The sequence below is a fragment of the Camelus dromedarius genome, chromosome 16 (genome assembly GCF_036321535.1).
Source record: "Camelus dromedarius isolate mCamDro1 chromosome 16, mCamDro1.pat, whole genome shotgun sequence".
Classification (NCBI taxonomy): domain Eukaryota; kingdom Metazoa; phylum Chordata; class Mammalia; order Artiodactyla; family Camelidae; genus Camelus; species Camelus dromedarius.
Window position 1 is genome coordinate 56,943,043 of NC_087451.1, and position 22,476 is coordinate 56,965,518.

At 58.4% G+C, this 22,476-nt stretch overlaps 2 protein-coding genes across 2 annotated transcripts; both read right to left on the reverse strand.

The window, feature by feature from the left end:
- Positions 1-1,382: 1,382 nt before the first annotated feature.
- LOC105094059 (keratin, type I cytoskeletal 17) lies at positions 1,383-6,647 on the reverse strand. The gene is made up of 8 exons (XM_010986010.3): positions 6,125-6,647; positions 4,932-5,014; positions 4,384-4,540; positions 3,610-3,771; positions 2,869-2,994; positions 2,555-2,775; positions 2,441-2,463; positions 1,383-1,613 (listed from the first exon to the last, which is right to left on the reverse strand). The coding sequence occupies exons 1-8, from the start codon at positions 6,563-6,565 to the stop codon at positions 1,519-1,521; spliced, it is 1,308 nt and encodes a 435-aa protein (XP_010984312.2). The 5' UTR covers positions 6,566-6,647; the 3' UTR covers positions 1,383-1,518.
- A 2,065-nt stretch (positions 6,648-8,712) lies between these two features.
- LOC105094058 (keratin, type I cytoskeletal 42-like) lies at positions 8,713-15,504 on the reverse strand. Its single transcript, XM_064496072.1, is given in 9 exon segments — positions 8,713-8,810; positions 8,934-9,001; positions 9,091-9,093; positions 9,982-10,202; positions 10,412-10,537; positions 11,106-11,267; positions 12,416-12,572; positions 12,698-12,780; positions 15,181-15,504. Coding segments are annotated over 9 exon segments (1,227 nt in total). The 5' UTR covers positions 15,490-15,504.
- Positions 15,505-22,476: the final 6,972 nt, after the last annotated feature.

Consider the following 22,476-nt stretch of genomic DNA (forward strand, 5'->3'; position numbering starts at 1 on the left):
AATTTACTTTAGTCTTACTTTGATTTAACACAAAGAAGCACTAATAGTATTGCCTGTTTTAGAAGCCTGAAGTCAGTAACATGAAACCCAATCTCAAGAATTTGAAACAAATTCCCTTGTGTGGAAGGACTGTAAACTCAAGTTTGGCCAAAGCGTTATTAGAGCACAGTGTATTAACTAAATTCTGTTTTTCAAAAAATTGAATTGTAATAAAGATTTTTGATGTGCTATTTCACTTTTCAGTAGCCAATAAATTTGTGTAGAGGATCTTACTAAAATTTGAGTAATAGTTAAGTATGTCTTTTAAAAAAGGTGGGGGCATCCTTCCTCTCATTCACCCCTTCCACCCACCCCCACTTCTTGAAGAAAACCAGGAAATCAGGCCCACCCGGCCCAACTGTTACCAGATTTACTCAAAGGAAGACTTCCTGGAGTCTGTCTGGGCTGGCGTCTGGGCTGGCTCCCCTGCTGGCTCAGCGCCTGCCCCCAGGGGGAGGGGGGCTGGGCTGGAGGGTTCAGGAAAGATTAGAGCGGAACTGCCCCTCCCCACTTCCCCAGGAGGTAGTTTCCCACCCTCCCCGACCTCCAAGCTGCTGAAACCAAGAGAGACAAACTGCCAGGGAGGGTGGTGCTGCTCCCTGGGCCCATCCTGAGCGGACCATCTAAGGAAACATCTCTGGGACACGCCCCACCCTCTCTCCCACACCTTCTTCGGAAGCACAGGTATCAGCTCATATTTCTAGGGTTGAGGCAGTGGGAGTCCCAGACCCACAGACCCTCTTCTGGGGCTTTTCTGAGACTCACACAGGAACCTGGGCCCTCATCACCCAGCCTGCCTCCCCAGCTTTCCTTCCCTCGTGCCCCTACCCCAAGGAGAATCCTGATTCCTGTCCTGCCCCAACCCCTTCCAACCCCGCCCTTCTTGGAGGAGTTCCAGGTCCATAGGACTGCGAGGGGCAACTGATCAGATGCTTCATCCCTTGGGACTCTGGCTCCCACACCTGAGATCTTCTCATCCATTTATGGATAAGAAAATGAGGCTCAGCGAGGGGAAGGAATAGCCCAAAGTCATGGACCTAATTATAGGGCAAGAAGAGGCCACCTAAGACCTCCTCCTGGCACGCCATGCTCACCCTGGGTCTGACATTGCCTGGACCACCCTCCCTGGTTTCACTGGCCCTTGGGAGATACAAAGCAACACCCACCTCCGAAGCTCAACCCAGACCTAGTCTTCACCCTGGTCTAAGATGACCCCTGACCTCCAAGTCAACAACCATAGGTGTCCACGGACTCCTCCCCCTGCCCCCAAATGTCCCCTCCATTCCCCCATTCCTCACTAGGGCCCACCCCAATGGCCATAACCAGGAGGCATTCCATGACTGAGTCAACAAGCTTTATTGATCAGGGAGGGGGATGGGAAAGGGACTGAAGCCGGAAGCTGAGGCCGGGGGTACTGGAGGCTGCAGGGCTGATGGGGGCCCCACCCCCGGCAGGGGTCGGCCAGGCTGGCCAGGGTCCTCAGTGGGTGGTCTGGTGGACCTGCTCACGGGAGGAGATGACCCTGCCGTCCTGGACCTCTTCCACAATGGTGCGCACCTGGCGGGTGGTCACGGCTGCAAGAGACAGACATTCGGGGGTGGGTGGGGGCCAAAAGACCCTGGTTCCACCCCCAGCTCCCTGAGCGGAGCCAGCTGTCTCCCCGACAGCCGTTGTATGTCCATGCCTCTGCTGGCCCCTCAACATCACATCCACACACGTGTCCCCCCTAAACTTGCCACTCCCTGCCTTCCATCCTGTCCCTCCCAGGTGTCCCTGGGTGAGTCTTGCCTCCCAAATAGATGGTTTGATTCTCACCCACATGTCCTTCTGCAAGAGGAAGTCTGTGCAGACTGGATGCTACCTGAAATGGGCCTATTTCCATTTCTCTGCAGTCTCCAGGGCATGGACTATGCTTCCTTCAGACTGGGGTCTCCAAGGCAAGAACTTTGTCTGCATCACCCCCATCAGACTAGATGCCCCGGGGCTGGGATCTTATCTTCCCCATGGGACTGGGATCTGGAGGGCAAGGACGAAGCACCTTTCTGCCATCAGACAAGAGACCCCAAGCAAGAGACTGCCTTTGCTCACTTGTAGGGTCTCAAGAGCAAAGATCATGAGACCCGGGTCCCTACTTGCCCATTAGATGAGTCTCCAGAGCTAGGACCACGTGTCCTGCCACAGACTAGGATCTCCAAGGTCAGGGCCATTTCCCTGCCCCACCCAATCAGACCAGACAGTGTCTCCCTCCTCTGATTAGGACTCAGAGCCCTAACGGGACCCTTCTTCCACCACTGCTAAGCATCAGCCATCATTTTCTGGAGCTCCTGGGCCCCTCCCCCAGCAACGTGCAGATGGGTTGCCCGCCCCGTGCTACCCCATTCTCTGCTACCAAGATCCTTACGTTCTCTGGACTTGAACTGCAGGCTGGGGGAAAAAAAGAGAGAGAGATTAGATGTGAGTCTGAGCCTCACCCCTGCCCCAGTTCCCCCAGCCCTGTCCCCGGGCCGCCACTCACTGGGCGTCCTCGCCCTCCAGTAGGCGGCGGTAGGTGGCGATCTCCTGCTCCAGCCGGGTCTTCACGTCCAACAGGATCCTGTATTCCTGGTTCTGCTGCTCCATCTCGCAGCGCAGCTGGGCCAGCTGCTCCTCCACGCTGCTGATCAGCCCCTGGATCTGGGACAGCTGCACGCAGTAGCGGTTCTCTGTCTCTGCCAGGCTACCCTCCAGGGATGATTTCTGCAGGACGGAGGGAGGAGCAGGGGCCAGTGAGGGTGGTCTTCCCCTCCCTCCAGGGCCCTGGGCACCCCCCAGGCTTGGCAGCACTCCTACCATGCTGAGCTGGGACTGCAGCTCAATCTCTAGGGCCTGCAGTGTGCGCCGGAGCTCGGAGATCTCGGTCTTGCCGCTCTGCACCAGCTCGCTGTTGGTGGCCACTTCGCGGTTCAGCTCCTCCGTCTGCAGACAGGACACAGGACAGGGCAGCGTGAGCCTGGCTTCCCTACTCCAAGTCAGATGACCCCCATGGCCTCTGTATGCTCAACCCAGGGCCACTCTGTGCCCAGACAGTCACCTGGGCTCTCCCAGTCCCCACAGCCCGCTTCACCATGGCCACTTTCCTGACCTCCCCTGGGCCTCTCAGGCCTCCTCCCAAACCTGACACTGGGAGTAGTGCTTTCTCATAAGCTTCCCACAAACCCAAACCCAGAAACCTTTGAAATGATGTTAAGTTTCATCTTTAATCCCTGCAAGGGGAAGGCACAAGAATAGGAAACTTGAGGACCACACAAGACAGTAAGCCAGGCCCCCAGTGCTGGTCCTTGACTTCTTGAGGGAGAGCTGGACCCTCTGGCTTTATTCCTGAGGGGGGTTCTCTACACACCCACCCCCGCCCCCCACATCCCAGCTTCAGCCAAGCTCCAGGCCTGGGGATGCAATGGGAAACCCTGATCCCTGGGGTCCACGCGGCTCACTGAGAATAAGACACCCACGATGCCAGTCTCTGGGATCACCTCGGGGACCCAGGCCATGCACCAAGCCCCAAGAGAGCCTCTGGCCTGTGGCAGCCCCCACCTTGCTGAAGAACCAGTCCTCGGCGTCTTTGCGGTTCTTCTCTGCGATCTTCTCGTACTGGTCGCGCATCTCGTTCAGGATGCGGCTTAGGTCCACACCGGGGGCAGCGTCCATCTCCACATTGATCTCGCCACCCACCTGGCCTCGCAAGGCGTTCATCTCCTGTGGAGGAGGGGATGGTGGGTGTGGGCATCTCCCCTGATCTCTCACTCCCAACCTTTCCCACACAAGTTCTCCGGACCCCTCACACAGACGCCTTTGTTCTGCATGTCTTCTACCCTCTGACCCTCCCAATGACTTTTGTCACCTGCTCTGGGAGGGCTTTGCCTCCACCATCAGACTAGGAATTCCCTGAAGACAGATTCTGTGTCTCCCCAGTTAGGCTGAGGGCTCTCCAAAGATGAAATCTAAATCTTAGGCCTAAGCCCCCAAAACATCCCTTCCAATTTCCAAACTTCAGCATAGGGTCCAGATTCAAGGGTTTGAGCTGGGACAAGAAAGCGACCTCCTCACTTATCCCCTGTCTTGGTGAGGGAAGCCAGGATGGGCAGAAGAGGCCTCAGTGGGCCCCTGAGAGGCTCCCCAGACTCAGGGAAGCAAGGTGGTGTATGGAGGAGGCTGCCCTGCATGGACATCAGGGCTCTGCTGACAGGGCAGCCCAGTAGGTGACCAGCCTGGATACCTGCGCTCTTCCCACAGTCTCAGCCTTGGCACAGCCCCAGGGTCCTGCCACCCACTCCACAGCCTCTTTGACCTAAGCCCCAGCCGCCTCACCTCCTCGTGGTTCTTCCTCAGGTAGGCCAGCTCCTCCTTGAGGTTCTCGATCTGCATCTCCAGGTCAGCTCTGGCCAGGGTCAGCTCGTCCAGCACCCTGCGCAGGCCGTTGATGTCGGCCTCCACGCTCATGCGCAGGGCCTGCTCTGTCTCGAACCTGCAAGGGGAACCAGAGACTTCCATCAAGCTGCTTGAACTGACGGGTCCAGGTCCTGGCCAGCACCCTGACTTTGCCAGGGCTTCTGAGGAATGACAAGGGGGCGAAGTAGAGGCAAGTCCTAACCATGGGGCCCTGGGGCCACTCAGGACCAGGCCCCACCCCGACCCGGTTTCCTTACTTCTCTCCTCTCTGCCTCCTGCCTCCCCTTCCTTCTCTCCCATCACCTGACTAAACCCAGTGACCTTTGGATTTGGCTACATTTGCTTCATCCTGGACTGGGAGATGGACTCCCCCACCCCCAGCTCCTGACCTTTCCACCAACACCTGAGGAGTCCTGGGGTAAAGGGGGGTGCCCCAGTGCTTCCCCAGCCCCCTGGCCCAGGCTCACTTGGTGCGGAAGTCATCAGCAGCCAGACGGGCATTGTCAATCTGCAGCAGGATGTTGGCATTGTCCACAGTGGCTGTGAGAATCTGCAGAGATGGGAGAGTCATCAGGGTTCTGGATGGGGTGAACTCAGCCCAGATCAGGGTTCTGAGACAGGTCTTCCTGCCTTGGGGCCAGGATGTGGCTGCCTTCTTCAGGAAGGCTCCCTTCCCACCCAACCTCTGCCCTTGACAGCACTGCAGTTGGTGACAGAGGCAGGCTCGCAGGAATCTGATGGCTGAAACTTGCCCACCTCCCCAGGACCTGCTGCCCCTAACACTGACCCCCTCTTTCCAGGCTCTGCCTTAGACCAAAGCAGGCAGCTGCTGGGAGTGGCAGCCTGGGAATGCCAGAGAGCCAGAAAAAAAAGGGAAAATGCCCACGGGCAGAGGCTGTCCTCAAATCCCGGAAAGAATCTCACAAAGAGGAGGGATATAGGAAAACCCCTCTTTTTACAGTTGGAGACATAGTGTCTCTGAGAGGCTCCCCCAAAAGAGAAGGCAAAAGGAGCCCTCACCAAAGAGTAGTTCCAAATCGGACGTCATGACCTTTGTAAGCCCTGACCCCGGGCTCCAGCAGGCAGCCCCACCCCCATCCCAGGTTTGCTGCTGAGTCCCAGTTTGAGGGGGCAGCAGGAGGAATAGGGAAGCCAGAAAAATCCCCAAATAAGGCACACAAGTGGCCTCCTCCTGAGGCCCCGCCCTCTCTCCTGCCGCCTCCTCCCAGCAGGTGCCAGCAGGAGCTCACTCAGAGCCCTCACCCCACTCTAGCCCTAAATCTCCCTCCTGCTTCAAGGAGAGAGGTGCCAGGGTATCTGGCAGCCCCTTAAGCCCATCCCTCCCCATGCTTCCTCTCATCTTGTCCTGCAGCCACACAAGGTAGCAAGAGGCTCTGTGATGTGATGGGGAAACTGAGGCTCAAAGGAGCCTCACAAAGTCTGCTTGTCCCTAGCCCAGGTTGCTGCCCCAAAAAGGAGACCATTGGCCACACAGTGGCCCCAAGGTGGGTTCCCAGAGGCCAAGTTGGAGCCAAACTGTCCTGGGCCCCCTGAGACACTGTGGCAGCCCCCAGGCTGGACTCCAGGCCCTGGTCAAGGGCAGGAGATCAGGGAGGAAGAGCTGTGCCCCGCCCCAGGCCCCTCCCACCACAGCCCCTACCTTGTTCTTCAGGTCCTCAATGGTCTGGTAGTAGGGGCTGTAATCTCGAGCAGGCCCCGGGGCTTGCCTCTGGTACCAGTCGCGGATCTTCACCTCCAGGTCAGCGTTGGCCTCCTCCAGGGCACGCACCTTGTCCAGGTAGGAGGCCAGGCGGTCGTTGAGGTTCTGCATGGTGGCCTTCTCACCTCCCACCAGCAGCCCCTCGACACCTCCAAAGCCACTGCCATAGCCACCACCCAAGCCACCACCAGAGCCAAAGCTGTAGCAGCTAGAATAGCTGCTGCCCCCGAGGGCGCTGCCCAGGCCACCGGCAGACCCCAGTCTGCAGGAGCCGGCGCCCAGGCTGCCAGCCAGCCGGCAGGAGGTGCGGGACGAGCCGCCCCCCAGGCCAGAGGAGCCCTTGATGGAGCTGGAGGAGAACTGGCGGATGGTGGTGGTCATGGTGGCGGCAGCGGGTGGCAGGCAGACACAGAGAGAGCAGGCTCAAGAGGAGAGAGGCCCAAGGTGTGTGTTGCTGCCGGGGCTCGCCTGCTTCCTTTATAGCCCCAACAAGTGGGCGTAGGGATTACAACAGGCTGGCTGCTCTGTTTCCATTCCCCTGGCCTTTCATCACCGCTGGCCGCCTGCCAGCTCCCAGGTGGCTGTGGGCCCCCTCCCCTCCCACCTTCGGGGCTTTGCCTCATTTCTCTGAACCCCGGTGCTGGGCGTCTGCGTGTGTGTGTGCCTGTCTCTGATCTCAAGGCCGTCACCTGTGATTCAGGCGGGCCCTCCAGCTACGCTTTCCCATGACCTAATACGGAGAAGACGAGTAGCAGGACGTCACCGTCCCCAGGCCCTCCCAGGGAGCTGCTACCTCAGCCACACCCACCTGGACCCTGTGTCTGATGGGCAGATGGGTTGGGGAACCAGGCAGCCCTCAGCCTGAAATTGTTGCACGTAGTCCTGGCTCTGGGCTGGATGCAGGGGAGACAGCGAGGACCAAGAGCTCATCTTGCCTGGGAAACCAGACCCAAACCCACCAGGCTTGCTACACTGTAACTTGGTCACAGTAGCTCAGATTACCGCCTCACTTACAGATAAGGAAACTGTGGCTTGGAGAGGGGTAGAGTCTCACTGCACCATCTAACTCAGAACGGGGCTAGCAGGGTTCCATCCTTCATCGTACCTTGCCACAGCACCCATACACCTCCCCTGGGGGCCTCTGAGCCACTGACCCTCCTTCCGCAGAGCCTAGACTCTAGGGAAGCACTGCAGGGGTTGTGGTTCCATCTGGCCAGTGTTCTGATGCTGTCCCCATCCCTCAGCCCCCTGGCGACCCAGAGACCTTGCCTAATCTTTCCCCATCTCCCTCTAACAGGTGGGGAGTCCTGGGCTAGAGTGGGCATAGGGGAGCTTAGCTGCAGGCTGGGGAAGTGGCAGGCTGGGAGGGGGCACCATGTAAAGGGAACAGGAAGAACTATGAGGGGCAGACCCCTTCCACCTTCCTTCCCAAGAGGCCTAGTGGGAGGGGCTGATGCCTTCAGGTCTCAGCCAGCTGGAAATCTAAAGGACACGGCCCAAATAGAGGGTCTTCTTGAGACTCCTCCCCTCCCTGAGCCAGTCCCCTCCCCTACAGCCTCCCCCAGAGGCCCCACCCCAGTCCCCTGACGGGGCCCCTCAGGATGGGCCAGGTGCCTGCCTCACAGCCTAGCCTCGCCCTGCCCTGCCCACCACCCCCAGCCCGGCCCTCGGTCCCAGGGTCCCGGCAGGCCCGCTGGGCGGAATGTGATCGTGTCTCAGACTGCCAATGGTTTCCATTTCCCAGACAGGCCCAGACAGCCCCCGCCAGCAGCTGAGAGAGATTCCCCAATAGCCTGGCAGCTGCCAAGTCACCAAAGCAAACAGGACGCCCCCCCCACGCTCACATGCAGAGTGGCCACCCTACCCCACGCACACCCCCAAGCGGGACAGAGCCAGTCTGGTTTCCTGGGCTGGCTGTGCCACTGCCACCTCTCTCACCCTTCAGTACCCTGGACCACTCATTCAGAGAGCCCCCTGCCCAGCCCTTCTCCCTCTGATCTTGACCCTGAACTTGCCCTAGGCTGCAGCAGGGAGTTCTCTGTAACAGGTGTGGCTTTCCAGAAAGTCTATCGGGCCCTCTCAGGGACAAGCCACAGGTAATGGGGACCCAGGGGCTGATTCTCAGAAACTTTCCCAACCTGATGGGCTGTCCCATCCCTCTGCCCGCAAACCTCCTTTGAGCCCCAGGCCTGACGGAGTGGGCAGAACAGAACGGCAGGTGACAAGCAGCCCCAAACACTCAACAAACTCTCCGTGTCCCCTCATCCCTCAGCCCACATCACTCAAGCCAATGACCAGACAAAATCACAGGAGGCACTGAACTTCATGCAAAGCTTTAATTGCAGTCACTGGGGCCAAACCAGGAGGTCCCCTCGGTGAGGGGCGGTGGGAAGCAGACACAGAAAGGCAACAGCTCTTAGGCAGTGGCCCAGACGGGCATGTGGGGGCTGGCTGTAGCGAGCTGGGAGCTGGAGGCGACGGCTGCCCCTTGACCCTCAAGGCTGGGCTGTCACAGGTGGAAAGGGGCCTCAGTGGGTGGAGCGGTGGACCTGCTCACGGGAGGAGACCATCTTGCCATCCTGGACCTCCTCCACGATGGTACGCACCTGACGAGTGGTTATCGTGGCTGCGGGCAGAGGAGGAGAGAGGCACAGGGAGCCTCAGGCTGGAGGCCCTCTCTAAGCCTCCCACACAGGAGGGTCCTCAGCCTCTCCCCACCGGCCCTGGGCAGGACAGGGTAGGCTCTTACCTTCCCGGGTGGGCTGTGAGACCAAGGACGAGGAGTACTGGGTGGCCAGGCTGCAGGAAGAGGGGGACCTGTCAGCTCAGGGGTGCCAGTTGGGAGTCCAGCCCCCTGGGAGGAGGAGCAGCTGGGGAGGCTGGGGTGAGGGGAGAGAGGTCCCAGCAAACTGGAGAGAAATCACAGCTGGGAGTACACAGAAAAGAATGGGGGCCACAGGGTCAAAGGGCACAGGCCCAGGGGGCAAAACGAAGGAAAGGGGCTACCCTAACAGAAGGCCTAGAGGCACGTTGCGGCCAGCCAGGGATTTACAAGGAGAAGCTGAGCAAGTGGATTTTCATACCCTGAAGGGCCCAACAAGTAGACTTAATTAAAGAAGGAGAGACTGTGGTTAAACTACAGATGGACTTAGCCATTGTCAAGAAGCAAAAAAGATGGACTGTGTGACTAAGCTTGGAGGCTCCAGGACATTTTCAGCCCATTTACACTAGCCTAATCACCCTCCCAGCTCCGAACCAGATTGCCACCCATCCCAGTCAACCACACCGTCACTGGAACCAGAAACCTAGAGTCATTATTACCCACTCCTTCGTGTGCTTACTCAGCGTTTACTGAGCCCTGCCTGCGAGCCACGCTCGCCCGCGCTTTCAGGCATCCAGCCCTGCTGTTTTTAGCTATCACACATCCTCTTTGTGCACCACTTCCCCTTCCCTGCCCTCTGCCCCACCTTTTAGCAGGACCTCTCTGGCCTGACTCCCTGCTCCTGTCTCCTGACAGGTCTCCCTGACCTCCACCCTGCCCCCTTGGATGCATTTCTCCCTCTGTGGCTACAGTGAATGTTCTGAGATACCTTAATGATCGCACCCATCTCTGCACAAAATCCCCTCCCCACCCCCGTGCCACCCCAGTGCCTACACCATCTAGTCGAGCCCAGCCAATGTTCTCAGCTTCATCTCCTGCAAACCTCCACCTCTCCTCCTGGCCATGGTTGGTGCCGACCCTCCCTGGGTGAAGCCACCCCAGCCAATCGCGCACCTGCCAGGTGCCCCCGACTCACTGGGCATCCTCGCCCTCCAGCAGGCGGCGGTAGGTGGCGATCTCTTGCTCCAGCCGTGTCTTCACATCCAGCAGCACCTGGTACTCATGGTTCTGCCGCTCCATGTCACAGCGGAGCTCACACAGCTGCTGCTCAATGCTGCTTATAAGCCCCTGCAGCTGAGCCAGCTGGGCCCCATAGCGTGCCTCGGTCTCCGCCAGGCTGCCCTCGAGCGATGCTTTCTGTGGGCCAAGGTGCAGGTGGTGGGTGAGACGGAGCTGGGACCCTTCCCTACAGTGGAGCCCCCAGAAGGGTGAGGGCGGTGGGGCGGTAAGTGGGGCAAAGTGTGAAGTGGCAGGCAAGGAGTCTCTGGTCATCCAAATTGGGGTGCACAAGGTGGGGCCCAGCCTGGGGTGACAGGTCCAGGGCAGGGAGGGGACAGAGGCCCTACCATGCTGAGCTGGGACTGCAACTCAATCTCCAGGTTCTGCACAGAGCGGCGCAGCTCTGTGATCTCTGTCCGGCTGCTCTGCAGGGCCTCGGTGTTGGTGGCCACCTCGCGGTTCAGCTCCTCTGTCTGGAAGGCAAGGTGGGCCCCAGGGGCTTGAGGACACTGGCCAAGGTGGGACAGGGTGGGACCTCTCAGACTTGACCCTCCCTGCTCTCTGTGGGGCCCCAAGCCCACTGCACACAGACACCCTCTGTGCCCAGACTGCAGAATTCACTTGCTCTGCCGTATGTGCTTCATTACTGGGCTGCAGACAGGACTCAAGTGCAGGCCCTGGGTTCTACTCTTTGTGTGCCTGTCACTGCCCGGGGAACTGCAGCTGCTCAGTTTGTGCTTACTGAGGGCATGAGTCTGCACCTGAACACACAGATACTACGAATGCCCAGGCTGGGAGACGCCCTATAGGGTCAGGAGATCTGGACCCGCTCCCCAGGCCACAGTGAAGGGCTGTGTGTGCGTGTGAGGCCTCTCTGAGCCTCACAATCTCCCCCTAAACGTGAGGGGTTGGTCCAACTGGTTTCCAAAGGTCCTTCCAGCTGGAAATCCACAATCTGTGGATCTGTAATTTTCCAGCCCGTGCTCAGCACACAGCACATGCACACACACGTGTGCACACCTGCTTGCGCCGGCCACCCACCTTGCTGAAGAACCAGTCCTCGGCGTCCTTGCGGTTCTTCTCCGCGATCTTCTCGTACTGGTCGCGCATCTCGTTCAGGATGCAGCTCAGGTCCACACCGGGGGCGGCGTCCATCTCTACGTTGACGTCCCCGCCCACCTGGCCTCACAGGGCATTCATTTCCTGGGCAGAGAGGGGAGCAGGAGCTCACTCAGGGCCATCCCGGGGAGAGTCCCTGGGGCTGCCTTCTCTGCCTCAGGGAGATGGGTGCAGAGGACAGACAGACACACAGACAAGCCAATGGCTCCAAACCCTGAAGAAAGAGGCAGATGTCTTCATGTCTCAAACATGCAGGGCTGTGAATATCGACAATCCCCCTGACACACATTTGGGGGGTGGACTTCGCCCAATCCCGGTGTGCGCTGGGGCAGGAGAGATGGCAACAGCCCAATACTATGGGGGATGAGCCAGGACAACCTCACTCACCACCCAGATTTGCCTTGCCCCCCACTGCCAACCATGCAGCATGTACTCAGGGAAGGCAGCCTCCTGTCAGTATTGAGGCAGTCAGATCTCTTTAGGAAACGTGAATCTGTTGGGGGCAGGGGGTGCAATCCCTACAACCAGCCTCAAAGCCAAGTGGAGACACTTCCTGGACTCCTGCTACTTGGAGATTAGGCTCCCTCAAGTCAGGCCAGCCCAGAGGTCAAACGGGAAGGAAGCCATGAGGCTCATGAATCTCCCTGCAGGGTCTTGGAACCCCATCCTTGGGTTGAGCCTTGGGGTCCCTGGGAGGTGGGAGAAGTGGCAGAGTGGTGGAGTCAGAGATGGTGCAGATATGGCTCAGGCAGAGCTGAGGGAAGACACCTGTGCAGCCTTGGATAAATCCCTTAACCTCTCTGAGCCTCAGTTTCTTCACTGGTAAAGGGAGGAACTTACTTCTTTCTCCCAGCGATGCTACCAGTATCAGCTGAGATAATTGCTGTGAATCACTTTTAATGTGCTGGGCAGATGTTCGCTGTTGTTATGACTATCACTATTATAATTAATTATAATAATTAGCATGCGTGTTCTTAGACTGATTCACCCATTAGATAGTTAACTGCCACCACACGGTAGTCCTTGCCTCTAGGGACAAAGGAAGTATCTTTGGGAGGAGAAGGCCTTCCAGGTCTCAACCAGGGCCCTCTGAGGGTCTCCCAGGGTCAGGCTAGGAGCCCGCCAGAGATGGAAACTGAATGGAGAGCATGGCCCTGGTCCAGGAAGATTTGGGGGCCCCAACTCTGCTTGTTCCCAAGTGGGTTTCTCCTGCACTTCCGAGCTGGCCTCACCTCCTCGTGGTTCTTCCTCAGGTAGGCCAGCTCCTCCTTCAGGCTCTCGATCTGCATCTCCAGGTCAGCTCTGGCCAGGGTCAGCTCGTCCAGCACCCTGCGCAGGCCGTTGATGTCGGCCTCCACATTCATGCGCAGGTTCAGCTCCATCTCGTACCTGGGAGCCAGGGAGGCAAAGAAGCACGAGCCATGGGGTACCCCTCGTACACACAGGGGCCTCTGTGGGAAACAGAACCAAACCCACCACCAGCCCCCTGAGCCACCCCGGAGGCCCAGACTCACTTGGTGCGGAAGTCATCAGCCGCCAGGCGGGCGTTATCAATCTGCAGCACCAAGTTGGCATTGTCGATGGTGGCTGCCAGGATCTGTGGGACATGGTGGGCTTGGTGAGCAAGCACCTCGGCAGCCCTGGGAAGGCCTTGCAACACCCCTCTTGCAGCCCTTTGAAGAGTGGGCCAGAGTGAGGGAGACGAGGGTCCCTGTGGTGTCCTCCTCTGAGCACCCTGCTATGGGGCTCACGAGTGGTGGGGCATGATACCCATGATGCCAGAAGAGAGACTCACGTGCACCCCTCTCCCACCAAGCTGCCTGGACCTCACTCCATCTTCCCCAACTAAATTCACCTCTAAGCTCAGGGCCACCTCCTCCAGGAAGCCCTCTTTGATTCCCTGTCTTAGCCCATCTCTCTTACACAGTACTTCACCCAATTGCAATTTTTTACATGGCTGTTTTGTGTGGGGTTTTTTTCCTCCTCCACTGAACTCTGAGCTCCAGAGGAACAAGGCCATGCCTGTCTCATTCTCCTTGGAATCCCTGGCTCTGGGCTCAGTGCCTGGCCCAGAGTCACCCCCCAGGAAACATGAGTTTAATTAATTAATTAATAAAGTTATGCCGGCCCCACCTCAAACCTAAGGCAAAATTTTCTTTCCCCACAGAGTCCTCTAGGATGTTTAAATGACAACAGGGAAGGGAGGGGCTCTAGAAGGAGCAGAGGGTTGGTTATAACTGCTGCTGTCACTGTTGTTGTGAGAAATACCCAAGAGAAGCCCCAATCAAGGGCCATGGGGGTGGGAGGAGGGAGAGGCCCCTCCACTCTGCCCAGAAGAAGCAGAGAAGAGGTCTTGGTCAAGGTGGCAGATGAGCTGGGTAGAATTTGGAAGTTTTGAAGGCCGAGGGCTGAAGTTTAGGGGATGTAAGAGGGGGCAGCCCCGGCAGGCAAATCAGCCCCAAAAAAACTCATCTGGCTCCTCAGAGCCGGTTCAAGGCCCTAAGTCCTGAGAAGCAGCCCTGGGTCAGGCTCCCTTTACAGACTGAAACTCAAAGTGTGGAAGAGACCCCAAGAGCTGTGGATAAAAGGCAAGCGCCATCCATCCAGGAGGACTGCCTGGAGGAGGCGCGGCAGGTAGAGGGGCAAACCCAGAGGTGGTTACCCACCCCAGGGCCTCAGTGGGCATGTCTGCAGCCTGCACACCCACCCCTTACCAACCTCCCTGCTCAGGAGGCTGGTTGGGCCCAGTGAGGGGCGGTGGTGAAAACTCCTGTGGGGCAGTGACTCGGAGGCCTAGGGTGCCCTGCCCTGGGGATTGGCAGTGAGAAGCTGGCTCACCCCAAAGCTTAGGAACACTGACTCACCAGGGCTCCCCTGGGTTCCCCGCTGTCCAGACCAAGCCTAGTATCTGATCTGGCACTCCCAGTAGCTCCACTTCCAGGGGGCAATTGCAGGAGTTCCCTTCCTGGTGGAGGGCCCAGGCAAGAGCTGGCAAAGCCCCTTGCAGGGCAGCAGCAGGCCTGGTTCTGCACCAGGACACTGAGTGGGCTGATGCCGGCCCAGCCAGCCCCCAGCCCCACTTTCCCCAAGCCTGGCTCCAGCCCCTCTTTGACCTCTCACCTGCCTCTGGAGGCTGCAGCCCTGTAGGACCCTCCAGGGGCAAGATTTGGGCAAAAGACCCAGGTGCACATTTACAGAATGCCAAGGTCATGTTCATAGAGGTTATGAATGTATGTGTAAGTATGTGTTTTTCTTCATCAGACTGAGCTAGAGAAATTTCTCCACTTGGGAGCTTCCAGTCTAAGTGGGAAGACATAGCTCCTTTCCTCAGGGACACCCCCCGACCAACAATCTGCAAGAAGAGTCAGCCCCTGCCCTTAGGGACCCACTGAGTGACCATCATGGAGGGAGTGAGAAGGACCCACAATGAAAGCAGCTGTGAGAACACGCCAGCCTCAGAGAAATCAGTACAATGAACAGAGCACAGACTGAACCTCAAAGTGTGGAAGGGACCCCAAGATCTGAGGATAAAAGGCATCCATCCAGGAGGACAGCCTGGAGGAGGTGAGGCAGGCAGAGGGCCAAACCCAGAGGAGAATGGGACAGTGAGAAGGAGACATTCATCCTCATCTCTCAGCAGCCACACCGTCTCTTTCCCACCTCTGTGCCGTTGCCCATGCTGATCTCTATACCTGGAATGCCACCTGCTGCCCCCAAGGTTCTGAAGCCTTCCCTGCCCACTCCTCCATAGCTCAGCCCAAATACCCTCCCAGAGAAAGGGAGAACTCCGAACAACCTCCCTGCACAGGATGTCCTCCAGGCCTGGATCCACTGACTAGCACAAGGCTGGGTTTCAGAGCAAGTGAGAGCGTGAGTGAAGGAAGGAAGGAAGGAAGGATGGAGACCTAGGGTGGAGGAGAAATGTTCACAAAGGTCCAAAGTAGGGCGGGTATGAGTCAGAAGCAGGCACTAAGGACAGAGGGCAGGGAGCACCCACCTTGCTTCGAAGGTCCTCAATGGTCTTAAAGTAGGAGCTATAGTCACGGGCAGGCCCGGGGCCCTGCTTCTTGTACCAGTCCCGGATCTTCACCTCCAGGTTAGCGTTGGCCTCCTCCAGGGCGCGCACCTTCTCCAAGTAGGAGGCCAGGCGATCATTGAGATTCCGCATGGTCTCCTTCTCGCTGCCCCCCAGCAGGGCTTCCGCCACACCAAAGCTGGAGCCGAAGCCCCCACCCAGGCTGCAGGTGTAGCCCCCGGTGTAGCCACCCCCCAAGCCTGCAGAGAAGCGGGACGAGGACATTGACATGTTGCTGCCAGCTCCCAGGAGGCTGGGGGCTGGGCAGGCACCCCCAACACGGAAGGAAGATATCCGCGAGAAACCCCCGCCAGGCACACACAGGCCCTTGACGGAGCCAGAGGAGGAGAACTGGCAGATGCTGGTGGTGGTGGCAGCCATGGTGTCCGAAACTCAGGAGTAAGGCCTGGTCTGAACAGAGACCCCAGGCAGCCCTTTATAGCCAGGCTAAAGAGGGGCTGGGCCCCAGGCCATTGAAGTCAGAGCCAAAACTCCAGCTATGTAATTTGCTTCTGTACCAGCACCCAGGGCCTGGGGCTCAGGCTGGACACACCAAGTGCATCCCCTGGGCCCCCTCCATGCCAAAGCCTGGCCTGGGCAGATGGCCTCTTAGCTGTCCATTGTCTGTTAGAAACAAAGGTGGTGTTGGAGCCACAGCCCCGGGGTAGGGTGATCCTCCATCCTCAACCGCAATTAGGCGGCTGAGCTCATTCTTGGGGGGAGTCCGGAGAACCCAGCCCTGAGAGCCAGAAAGGGCCTGGAACAAGGCTCCACAGGCCTGGAGCCTGAGGCGGCTCTGGCCCCCCACCCAGCATTCCTGAGGCCCTGGGAGAAGGTGGAGAGATTCAGGGCTACACCCACCCCCAGGTACAGCGTGGTCCTGCGGGAGCCCCAGCTCTCTTGGTATTATTACGAGTCTGTGGGAGGAGACACAGCCCCTGGCCCAGGGATGCCCTATCTGAGCTGACCTGAGGGCACTTTGGATCCAAGCCTCTCAGGCAGTTGCCTCATTTGTAAAATGGGGGTAATTCCTGCCTCCCGCAGTCTTTGAGGGAATCCGGAGAGATAGTGACATCAGTCAAGCCGGGGCTGAGGGAGAGGAGGAAACAGATGGTTAGGGTGACTGGTCCTGCCCATCCCCCGCAGGAACCGAGGAAAGACACTCCCAAGGGGCCCGGAGGAGGTGCAGGGAGCAGGAGAAGCAGGATCTGGGCAGCGGTGGGTACCCCTCTGTCTGCGCTGCGCCTTGGGGAAGGGCCGCCCCTGCGAGGGAGCCATGCAATCCCACATCCGGGCGGCTGGCAGCTGCCCACACCCAACAAGGAGATTATAAACCTAATCTCCACGGTGCTAATGATTTAGGCGCTGCCAGGACCCTGGCGTCTGCACAGGGCCCGTCTGAATGGGGCGCTTCCTGGGACAATGAGGCCCGCGGGGACTGGCAGGGGACTGGCAGGGGAGGGCGAGCCTGGCTTGGGGCGGAGGCCCATGGGTGGCCCGGGCCCTGAGCCCACACACAGGGATAAGGAGGGAGTCAGGGCTCCATGAGGATCAGAGCTGTTGTGCTGAGACCAGACTGCTGGGAGGACTTCCTGCCTAGAAAGTGGGTGGCCTCGCACGCAAAGGTGTCTCCTGGCTTAGAGAACGAGGACTGTGCGAGCTACAAAGAGAGAGGGGACAAACCTCATACCCTGCCCCCACCCTGCCTGTGAAGTCTGGGGGTTCCCAGGGTTCCTGGGCCGGGGCAGGGAGTTGGGGGTGGTGGTTGGGGGTCCAGGTCAAGGCTAGTAAGCAAGGTCAGGACACCAGGGCTCTTCCCTGAGGAATTCCTGCTCCTCCCAGGCAGTCCTGGGGGAGGGAACCAACATAACTGGGGGTCCTTTGAGTGGGTCAGAGGCAGGCCCCACACCCACCACTCACCCTCACAAGGAATGACCTTCCCCCTTGGAGCCACCCTCCAAGGAACTCTTCCCCTGCTCCCCTCCCCAACCCTGCCGAGAAGCTGACTGACCTCCTCCAGGCAGGCCTCACTCAGCAAAGAGAAGGGATGGCCTGCCTTCCAACACTGAATCTGGAACAGAGCCAGGGGAGGGAGCTAGGCCACAGGGCACCACCCACCTTCTGCCTCTCCCTAGAGCCCCCCGCCCCAGCCCTCACCCTACCTCCAAAGCCCCCAGGCCTTAGTTATGAGGTTCAGTTTGAAAGGGCAGAGCATTTATTCTCCATTCAATCACCAGAGCCTCACCACCCCATCACTACCACATCCCCCTGACATCAGGCTGTGTGCCATGGCCTGGGCCTCAGTGTCCCCACACCAGTCCCTCCCAGGCCCTTTCCCTCTGGACTTTTGAGACCCTACCACCTGTGGGGCCCCATCGGGCACCTCTGCTCATAGGGGCCTCACTTGCTGAAGGACAGGCCGAGCTCAGCCCCTCTCCCCAAGTAAAACTGCAGAGTGAGATCCCACGGAGGCCTTGCTGGCCCTCTGGAGGGTGTGGCCATTCCAGAGAGACCTAAAAAGACCCGGACATGCCTTCTACACAGCAAAGAGAGAGCTTGCCAGATCTCCCAAACAACGCTGTGAGGAAACCAAGGCACAGGGTTCCGAAGTGGCAGGCAGGCGGGTGGGTGGGGCAGCCCAGCCCAGCCCAGCCCGAGCGGGCAGAGCCAGGCCTGAAGCCAGGGCCCCAGCAGAGCCCAGTCTCCCTGCCAGGGGAGGAAGGCCTGGCAGGAGCCAGCCAGAGGGCTGTGCTGAGGTCCTCTGGGCCTTGACTCCTCCTGCCTGGGCCTGTCCTCCACCCCCATCAAGGAAAGGCCTTTGGCAGCCAGAGGGGCAGTGCCAGGCCCACAGCCCCCACAGTTGTCAGCAATTGGCCCACAAGGAGAAGAGGAAAAGGAGGAGGCACTCCAGCCCCAGAGGCTGCTGGGAGTTCAGCACAATAAGGGAGGGGACAGGAAGAGTAAGCCCCTGGGAGACAGGTGGGACAGCTCCCAGCCTCACCCAGCATCCTCACACCTGCCCCAGGCTTGACCAACCCGCACAGGCCCTGGGTCTCCTCTCCAGAGGTTGCTGAACCACCAGCGTGCTCTCCAGCTGAGAACAGCAGGCCCTGCCTCAGACTTGAGCAGGACAGGGTGCTGGGAGAGGGTTCCCGGGACTGTACCCACCCTACAATGTTGATGGAAGAGTGACCTGGGGGCCACTGTATACAGTTGATGTTCAAAAGATGCACATTGATGTTGACAAAGGTCTTGCCACATCGGACCAGCTGACCTAGGCTCCTACAGGCCCCCAAAGCATTAACTGTCACCCCCGGGGCAATGCCCACCCCTCGCCGCCACCCAGAACCCAGGGCACAGCATGTACGCAGCAGGTGCTCTGTAAGTGCCTGTTGAGTTGTTAGGAACAGGGAGCCTGGGCCATGACCAGAATGAAGACAGGACCTAGGAAGGGGATACATGGTCTCCTAACCTCCTCCCAAAGGAAAAGGGTCCATACCAGGTGAGGTCGGGGAAGTGAGAGGCCCAGGATCTGGGGAAGTGCTCCCAGCTGGGATCTTGGCTTAGCTGATGAGAAGAGGATCCCAGATCCTTCAGGGGTCCCAAAGACCTTGACTCCACCCTTAGATCCATGCCGCTAGGGCCTGTCATCTCCTTTCCTCCCAGACACTGAGCCTCTCTCACCCACAAGCATTGTGCCCTGGACAGAATACGCAGGGCCACCAAGGAGCTCCCAGAAGCATGCCCACCCCTGGCCAGGCGCCCCCTCAGAAGCGCACCCTCACCCAGCCACATCTGCCATCAGGTGGAATCTTCTCCTCCCTCTATTCTGTTTCCTCAGCCTCTATCCTGAGGCCCCAGGGCCGCCCTGCCCAGCTCTACCCACTAATGCTTTGTGTCTGGCTCCAAAGAAGGCCCTGCCCTCCGCCTACCTGGGGGCTGTGGGAGATGCAGAACATTCCTGGGGCCCCCAGGAACCTCCTCCTAATTAGGACAGTCAGAGGAAGGGGGGGTCTGCCAGTACCCCCTGCACAACAGGGGTCCCCAGGTGCTCCCCTTCCCAGGGACAAGCAGACTCAGCCACCTCCCTCTAACTGGTTTCCAGGAAACATCCGCCCCAGGGTTGAGCCGAGACGGGATTCAGCCATCCGAGGACACCCTGCCTTTCCCAGCAGAGCCACATCAGCTGGCCAGTGCCTCTCCCCAAGAAGGGCCCAGAGGCCCCAGTGCCCCAGATGGGACCCAGGGCAGGAGGAGAGGGCCAGGGAGGGAGGAAGGGCCCAGGAGGGCCCAGAACCAGCAGGAAAGAGTGGGGAGGAGGTCTGGAAGGGGAACCCAGGCCTGAGGGAGGCACATGTGGGAACCCTTGCTGCTTCCCGAAGGCTGGAAGACTCCAGCTTGACAGGACCAACTTCTTCCCTCTGCCCCTTCCTTCCTCCCATTCCTTCCTCCTTTCTTCTCCCTTCTTCCTTGGCCTGAGGAAGATATGGGGGAGGATGGGAGGGCAGCCACTAAGGTGTCCCGCAGACTGGCTGAGGGGGCCCTGAGGGCCTGGGGGAGCCAAGGCAGAAATCCTGAAGGGACCCCAGGCTCCTTCCCACATTCCAGACCCCAGCCTCCCAGGCCCCGAGTTGTGCCTCACCTGCCCATTCTGCTCTGTGCCCTCATGGCCTTTGAAGCCAGTTGCTCCCCATTAATTCACCCTCCTTGGTACCTACTTTTCAGTGCTCCTGAGTGATTTCCTTCTAGGGGCAAATGTGGCCCAGGCTTCCTGAGAGAGAGGCTTTGTCTCTCCTCTCAGGGTGGACACTTCGTAGGATAAAAGTTATATCTCCCCACTCGGACTGGAAGCTCGCTGGGAGTGGGGGCTGTGTCTCCCCTGTGTGAGCCCAGGGATGCCCTGAGAGTGGCCTGTCTCCTTCTTTCACCTAACACAGCCGGCAGGAAGGGGGTCTCTTGGCTCCCACCACAATATGACCCACATGCCTGACCAGCAAGAGGGAGGGGAGGCAGGGAGCAGGGAGGGGGGCAGAGAAAAGACCAGGGCAGGAAAGACTAGGAGGAAGAAACCAGGGGAGACAGGACCAGAGGAGAAGGATAGTGGGCAGGCAGAGGGGCCTTCAATCCCAGTGCTCTGACCTCAGGAAGTGCCGCTGGGAAGGGAGACCGTCCATCCTTTCTAAGGGCAAAACCAGATAACAGGGCGGGAGCTCACCTGTGCAGAGGCCTGGGCTCCCTGGAGCACTCCACCCACCCCAGGCCCCCCATCAGCTCCTCCCCATTAGAACCTGCCTCATCCCTGAAGCCCCAGCCCGTCAGGTTCCTGGCACCCTTGTCCCTGCCTCTGCCTCCGAATCCAGGCCCTGGGGCTTGTTACTTAGCATTTCAGGTGTGATACACTTTCTCCAGCAAGGTTTTGGTGGGGAGGGGGACCACAGCCCCTCATTTTCCCGACCCCCAGGGTCAGGCACGTTCTCCACGATCACAACTCTGCACCTCACAAAAAAAGAGCTCTCCGAAGCCCAAGTCCAAGAGCCCAGGTCCACGTGGACTCTGCCTTGGACAAGTCACAACCCTCTCTCAGCCTCATCTGCAAAGCAAGGCCACTCGGCTTCTGTGACAATGTCTCCGTGAGGCTTAAACGAGGTAGCTTGTCATGGCAGCTGGCATCAGACTGTGCACACTAGGGATTCGGGGAAGAGTCGATGGCTCCAAAGCTGGCTGGGTGAAGGCCCCTCGGGGTGAGACGTAACCTCCCATCCCAGTACTGAGCAGATTCCAATCCCACATCTTGTGAATATGTAGCTAATATGGCAAAAGGGAATTTGCAGGTGGGATGAAGGTAAGGAATCTGCAATGGAGAGACTATCCTGGACGTCTGGTTGAGCCCAATATAATCACAGGGGTCCTTATAAGAAGGAGACAGGAGGGTTGGAATCAGAAAAGGAGATGTAACAACAGAAGCAGAGGTCAGAGTTTGCATACAAGGGATGTAAGCAAACTATAGGCACAGGAAAAGACAAAGGACCATGCTCCCCTAGGGCCTCCAGAAGGGGCACAGCCTTGCTGACACCTTGATTTTAGTTTCATAAGATGCATTTCAGACCTCAGATTTCCAGAATCGTATGATAAGTGTGTGTTGCTTCAAGACCCTAAAGTTGTCATTTGTTCCAACAGCAACAGGAAACTGATACCCTCCCCTTGCCCATTCTAGCACCCAGGAGTGCTAGCCACTCTCGTGTTAGAATTATTTGGAGACAGATCTGCTCCCCTTCTAGAATTATAATCCTTTACTGCCAAAAGATGGCTTTCTGTTCATCTCTGGACCCACTGAAAGGTCTGACTCAGTGCTTTGTGCACTGTAAATGCGCAGTCGATGCTGGCTGAGTGGATACAGGCAGTGAGAGCCCAACGCTGGGCTTCGTTCAGAACCCACTCATCGCACTCATGGTGTGGCTGTCCCTGGGCTGGGTGCTGAGAATTCGGCACTGAGTCAGCCAAGCCCCACCCTTAATGAGCACAGGCCAGTGAGTGAGAGACTGACGACGCACAGACCAGCCCAGCACCGTGTTGCTGTGTAGTGATGAAGGTATGTATGCACAAGCACCTGGCAGGAGCGGGAGGGAGCGACTCATTCAGACCAGGCTGCTGAGGACAGTTTCGCAGGGAGGGACAACAAAGCTGGGTTTCGAAGTTAGGGCAGGGCTTTGCCAGGCAGCAAAGGTGAGAAGGAGGTGAGAAGTCATCCAGGCACAGGTGGGGGCACGCCCAGCGTGTTTGGGGACCATCAGGGAACTTGCAGCTAGATCACTATTTCAGGGGGAGCACGAGGAGTACTGAGGAAAGCAGAACTCGAAGGAAACACATTTATTTGTCTACTATTAGTTGAGCACCTACTATGTGCTGGACACTACCCAAGGCCCTGGGGATACAGTGATGAACACAAAAGACAACACTTTGCTTTCGTGGAGCAGACATTCTAGCAGGAAAGATGTGCAGTAATCAAACCAGGAAGTGAGATGTTCTCCATGGAAACATGAAATGGGATATGGGTGCTTCAGGGGACCAGGACAGGAAGGCTGCCCCTAGGTGACATTTAAGGAGGAAACTGAATTAAGAAAGAAGCCAGCTGGGTGCAAGGAAGGGCATTCTGGGCCCAGGTAATGGTAGTGCAAAGGCCCTGGGGTTGGACCAAGACACTCCTTTTCAAGGAGCAGG

Excerpts from the sequence above, each read along its gene's own strand:
- LOC105094059 (XM_010986010.3), bottom strand. The coding sequence starts at position 6,565 with ATGACCACCACCATCCGCCAGTTCTCCTCCAGCTCCATCAAGGGCTCC. Across the intron at positions 4,541-4,931 it reads GCTGATGACTTCCGCACCAA|GTTCGAGACAGAGCAGGCCC; the intron begins GTGAGCCTGGGC and ends TTCCCCTTGCAG. Across the intron at positions 3,772-4,383 it reads TGAGGAAGAACCACGAGGAG|GAGATGAACGCCTTGCGAGG; the intron begins GTGAGGCGGCTG and ends CCTCCTCCACAG.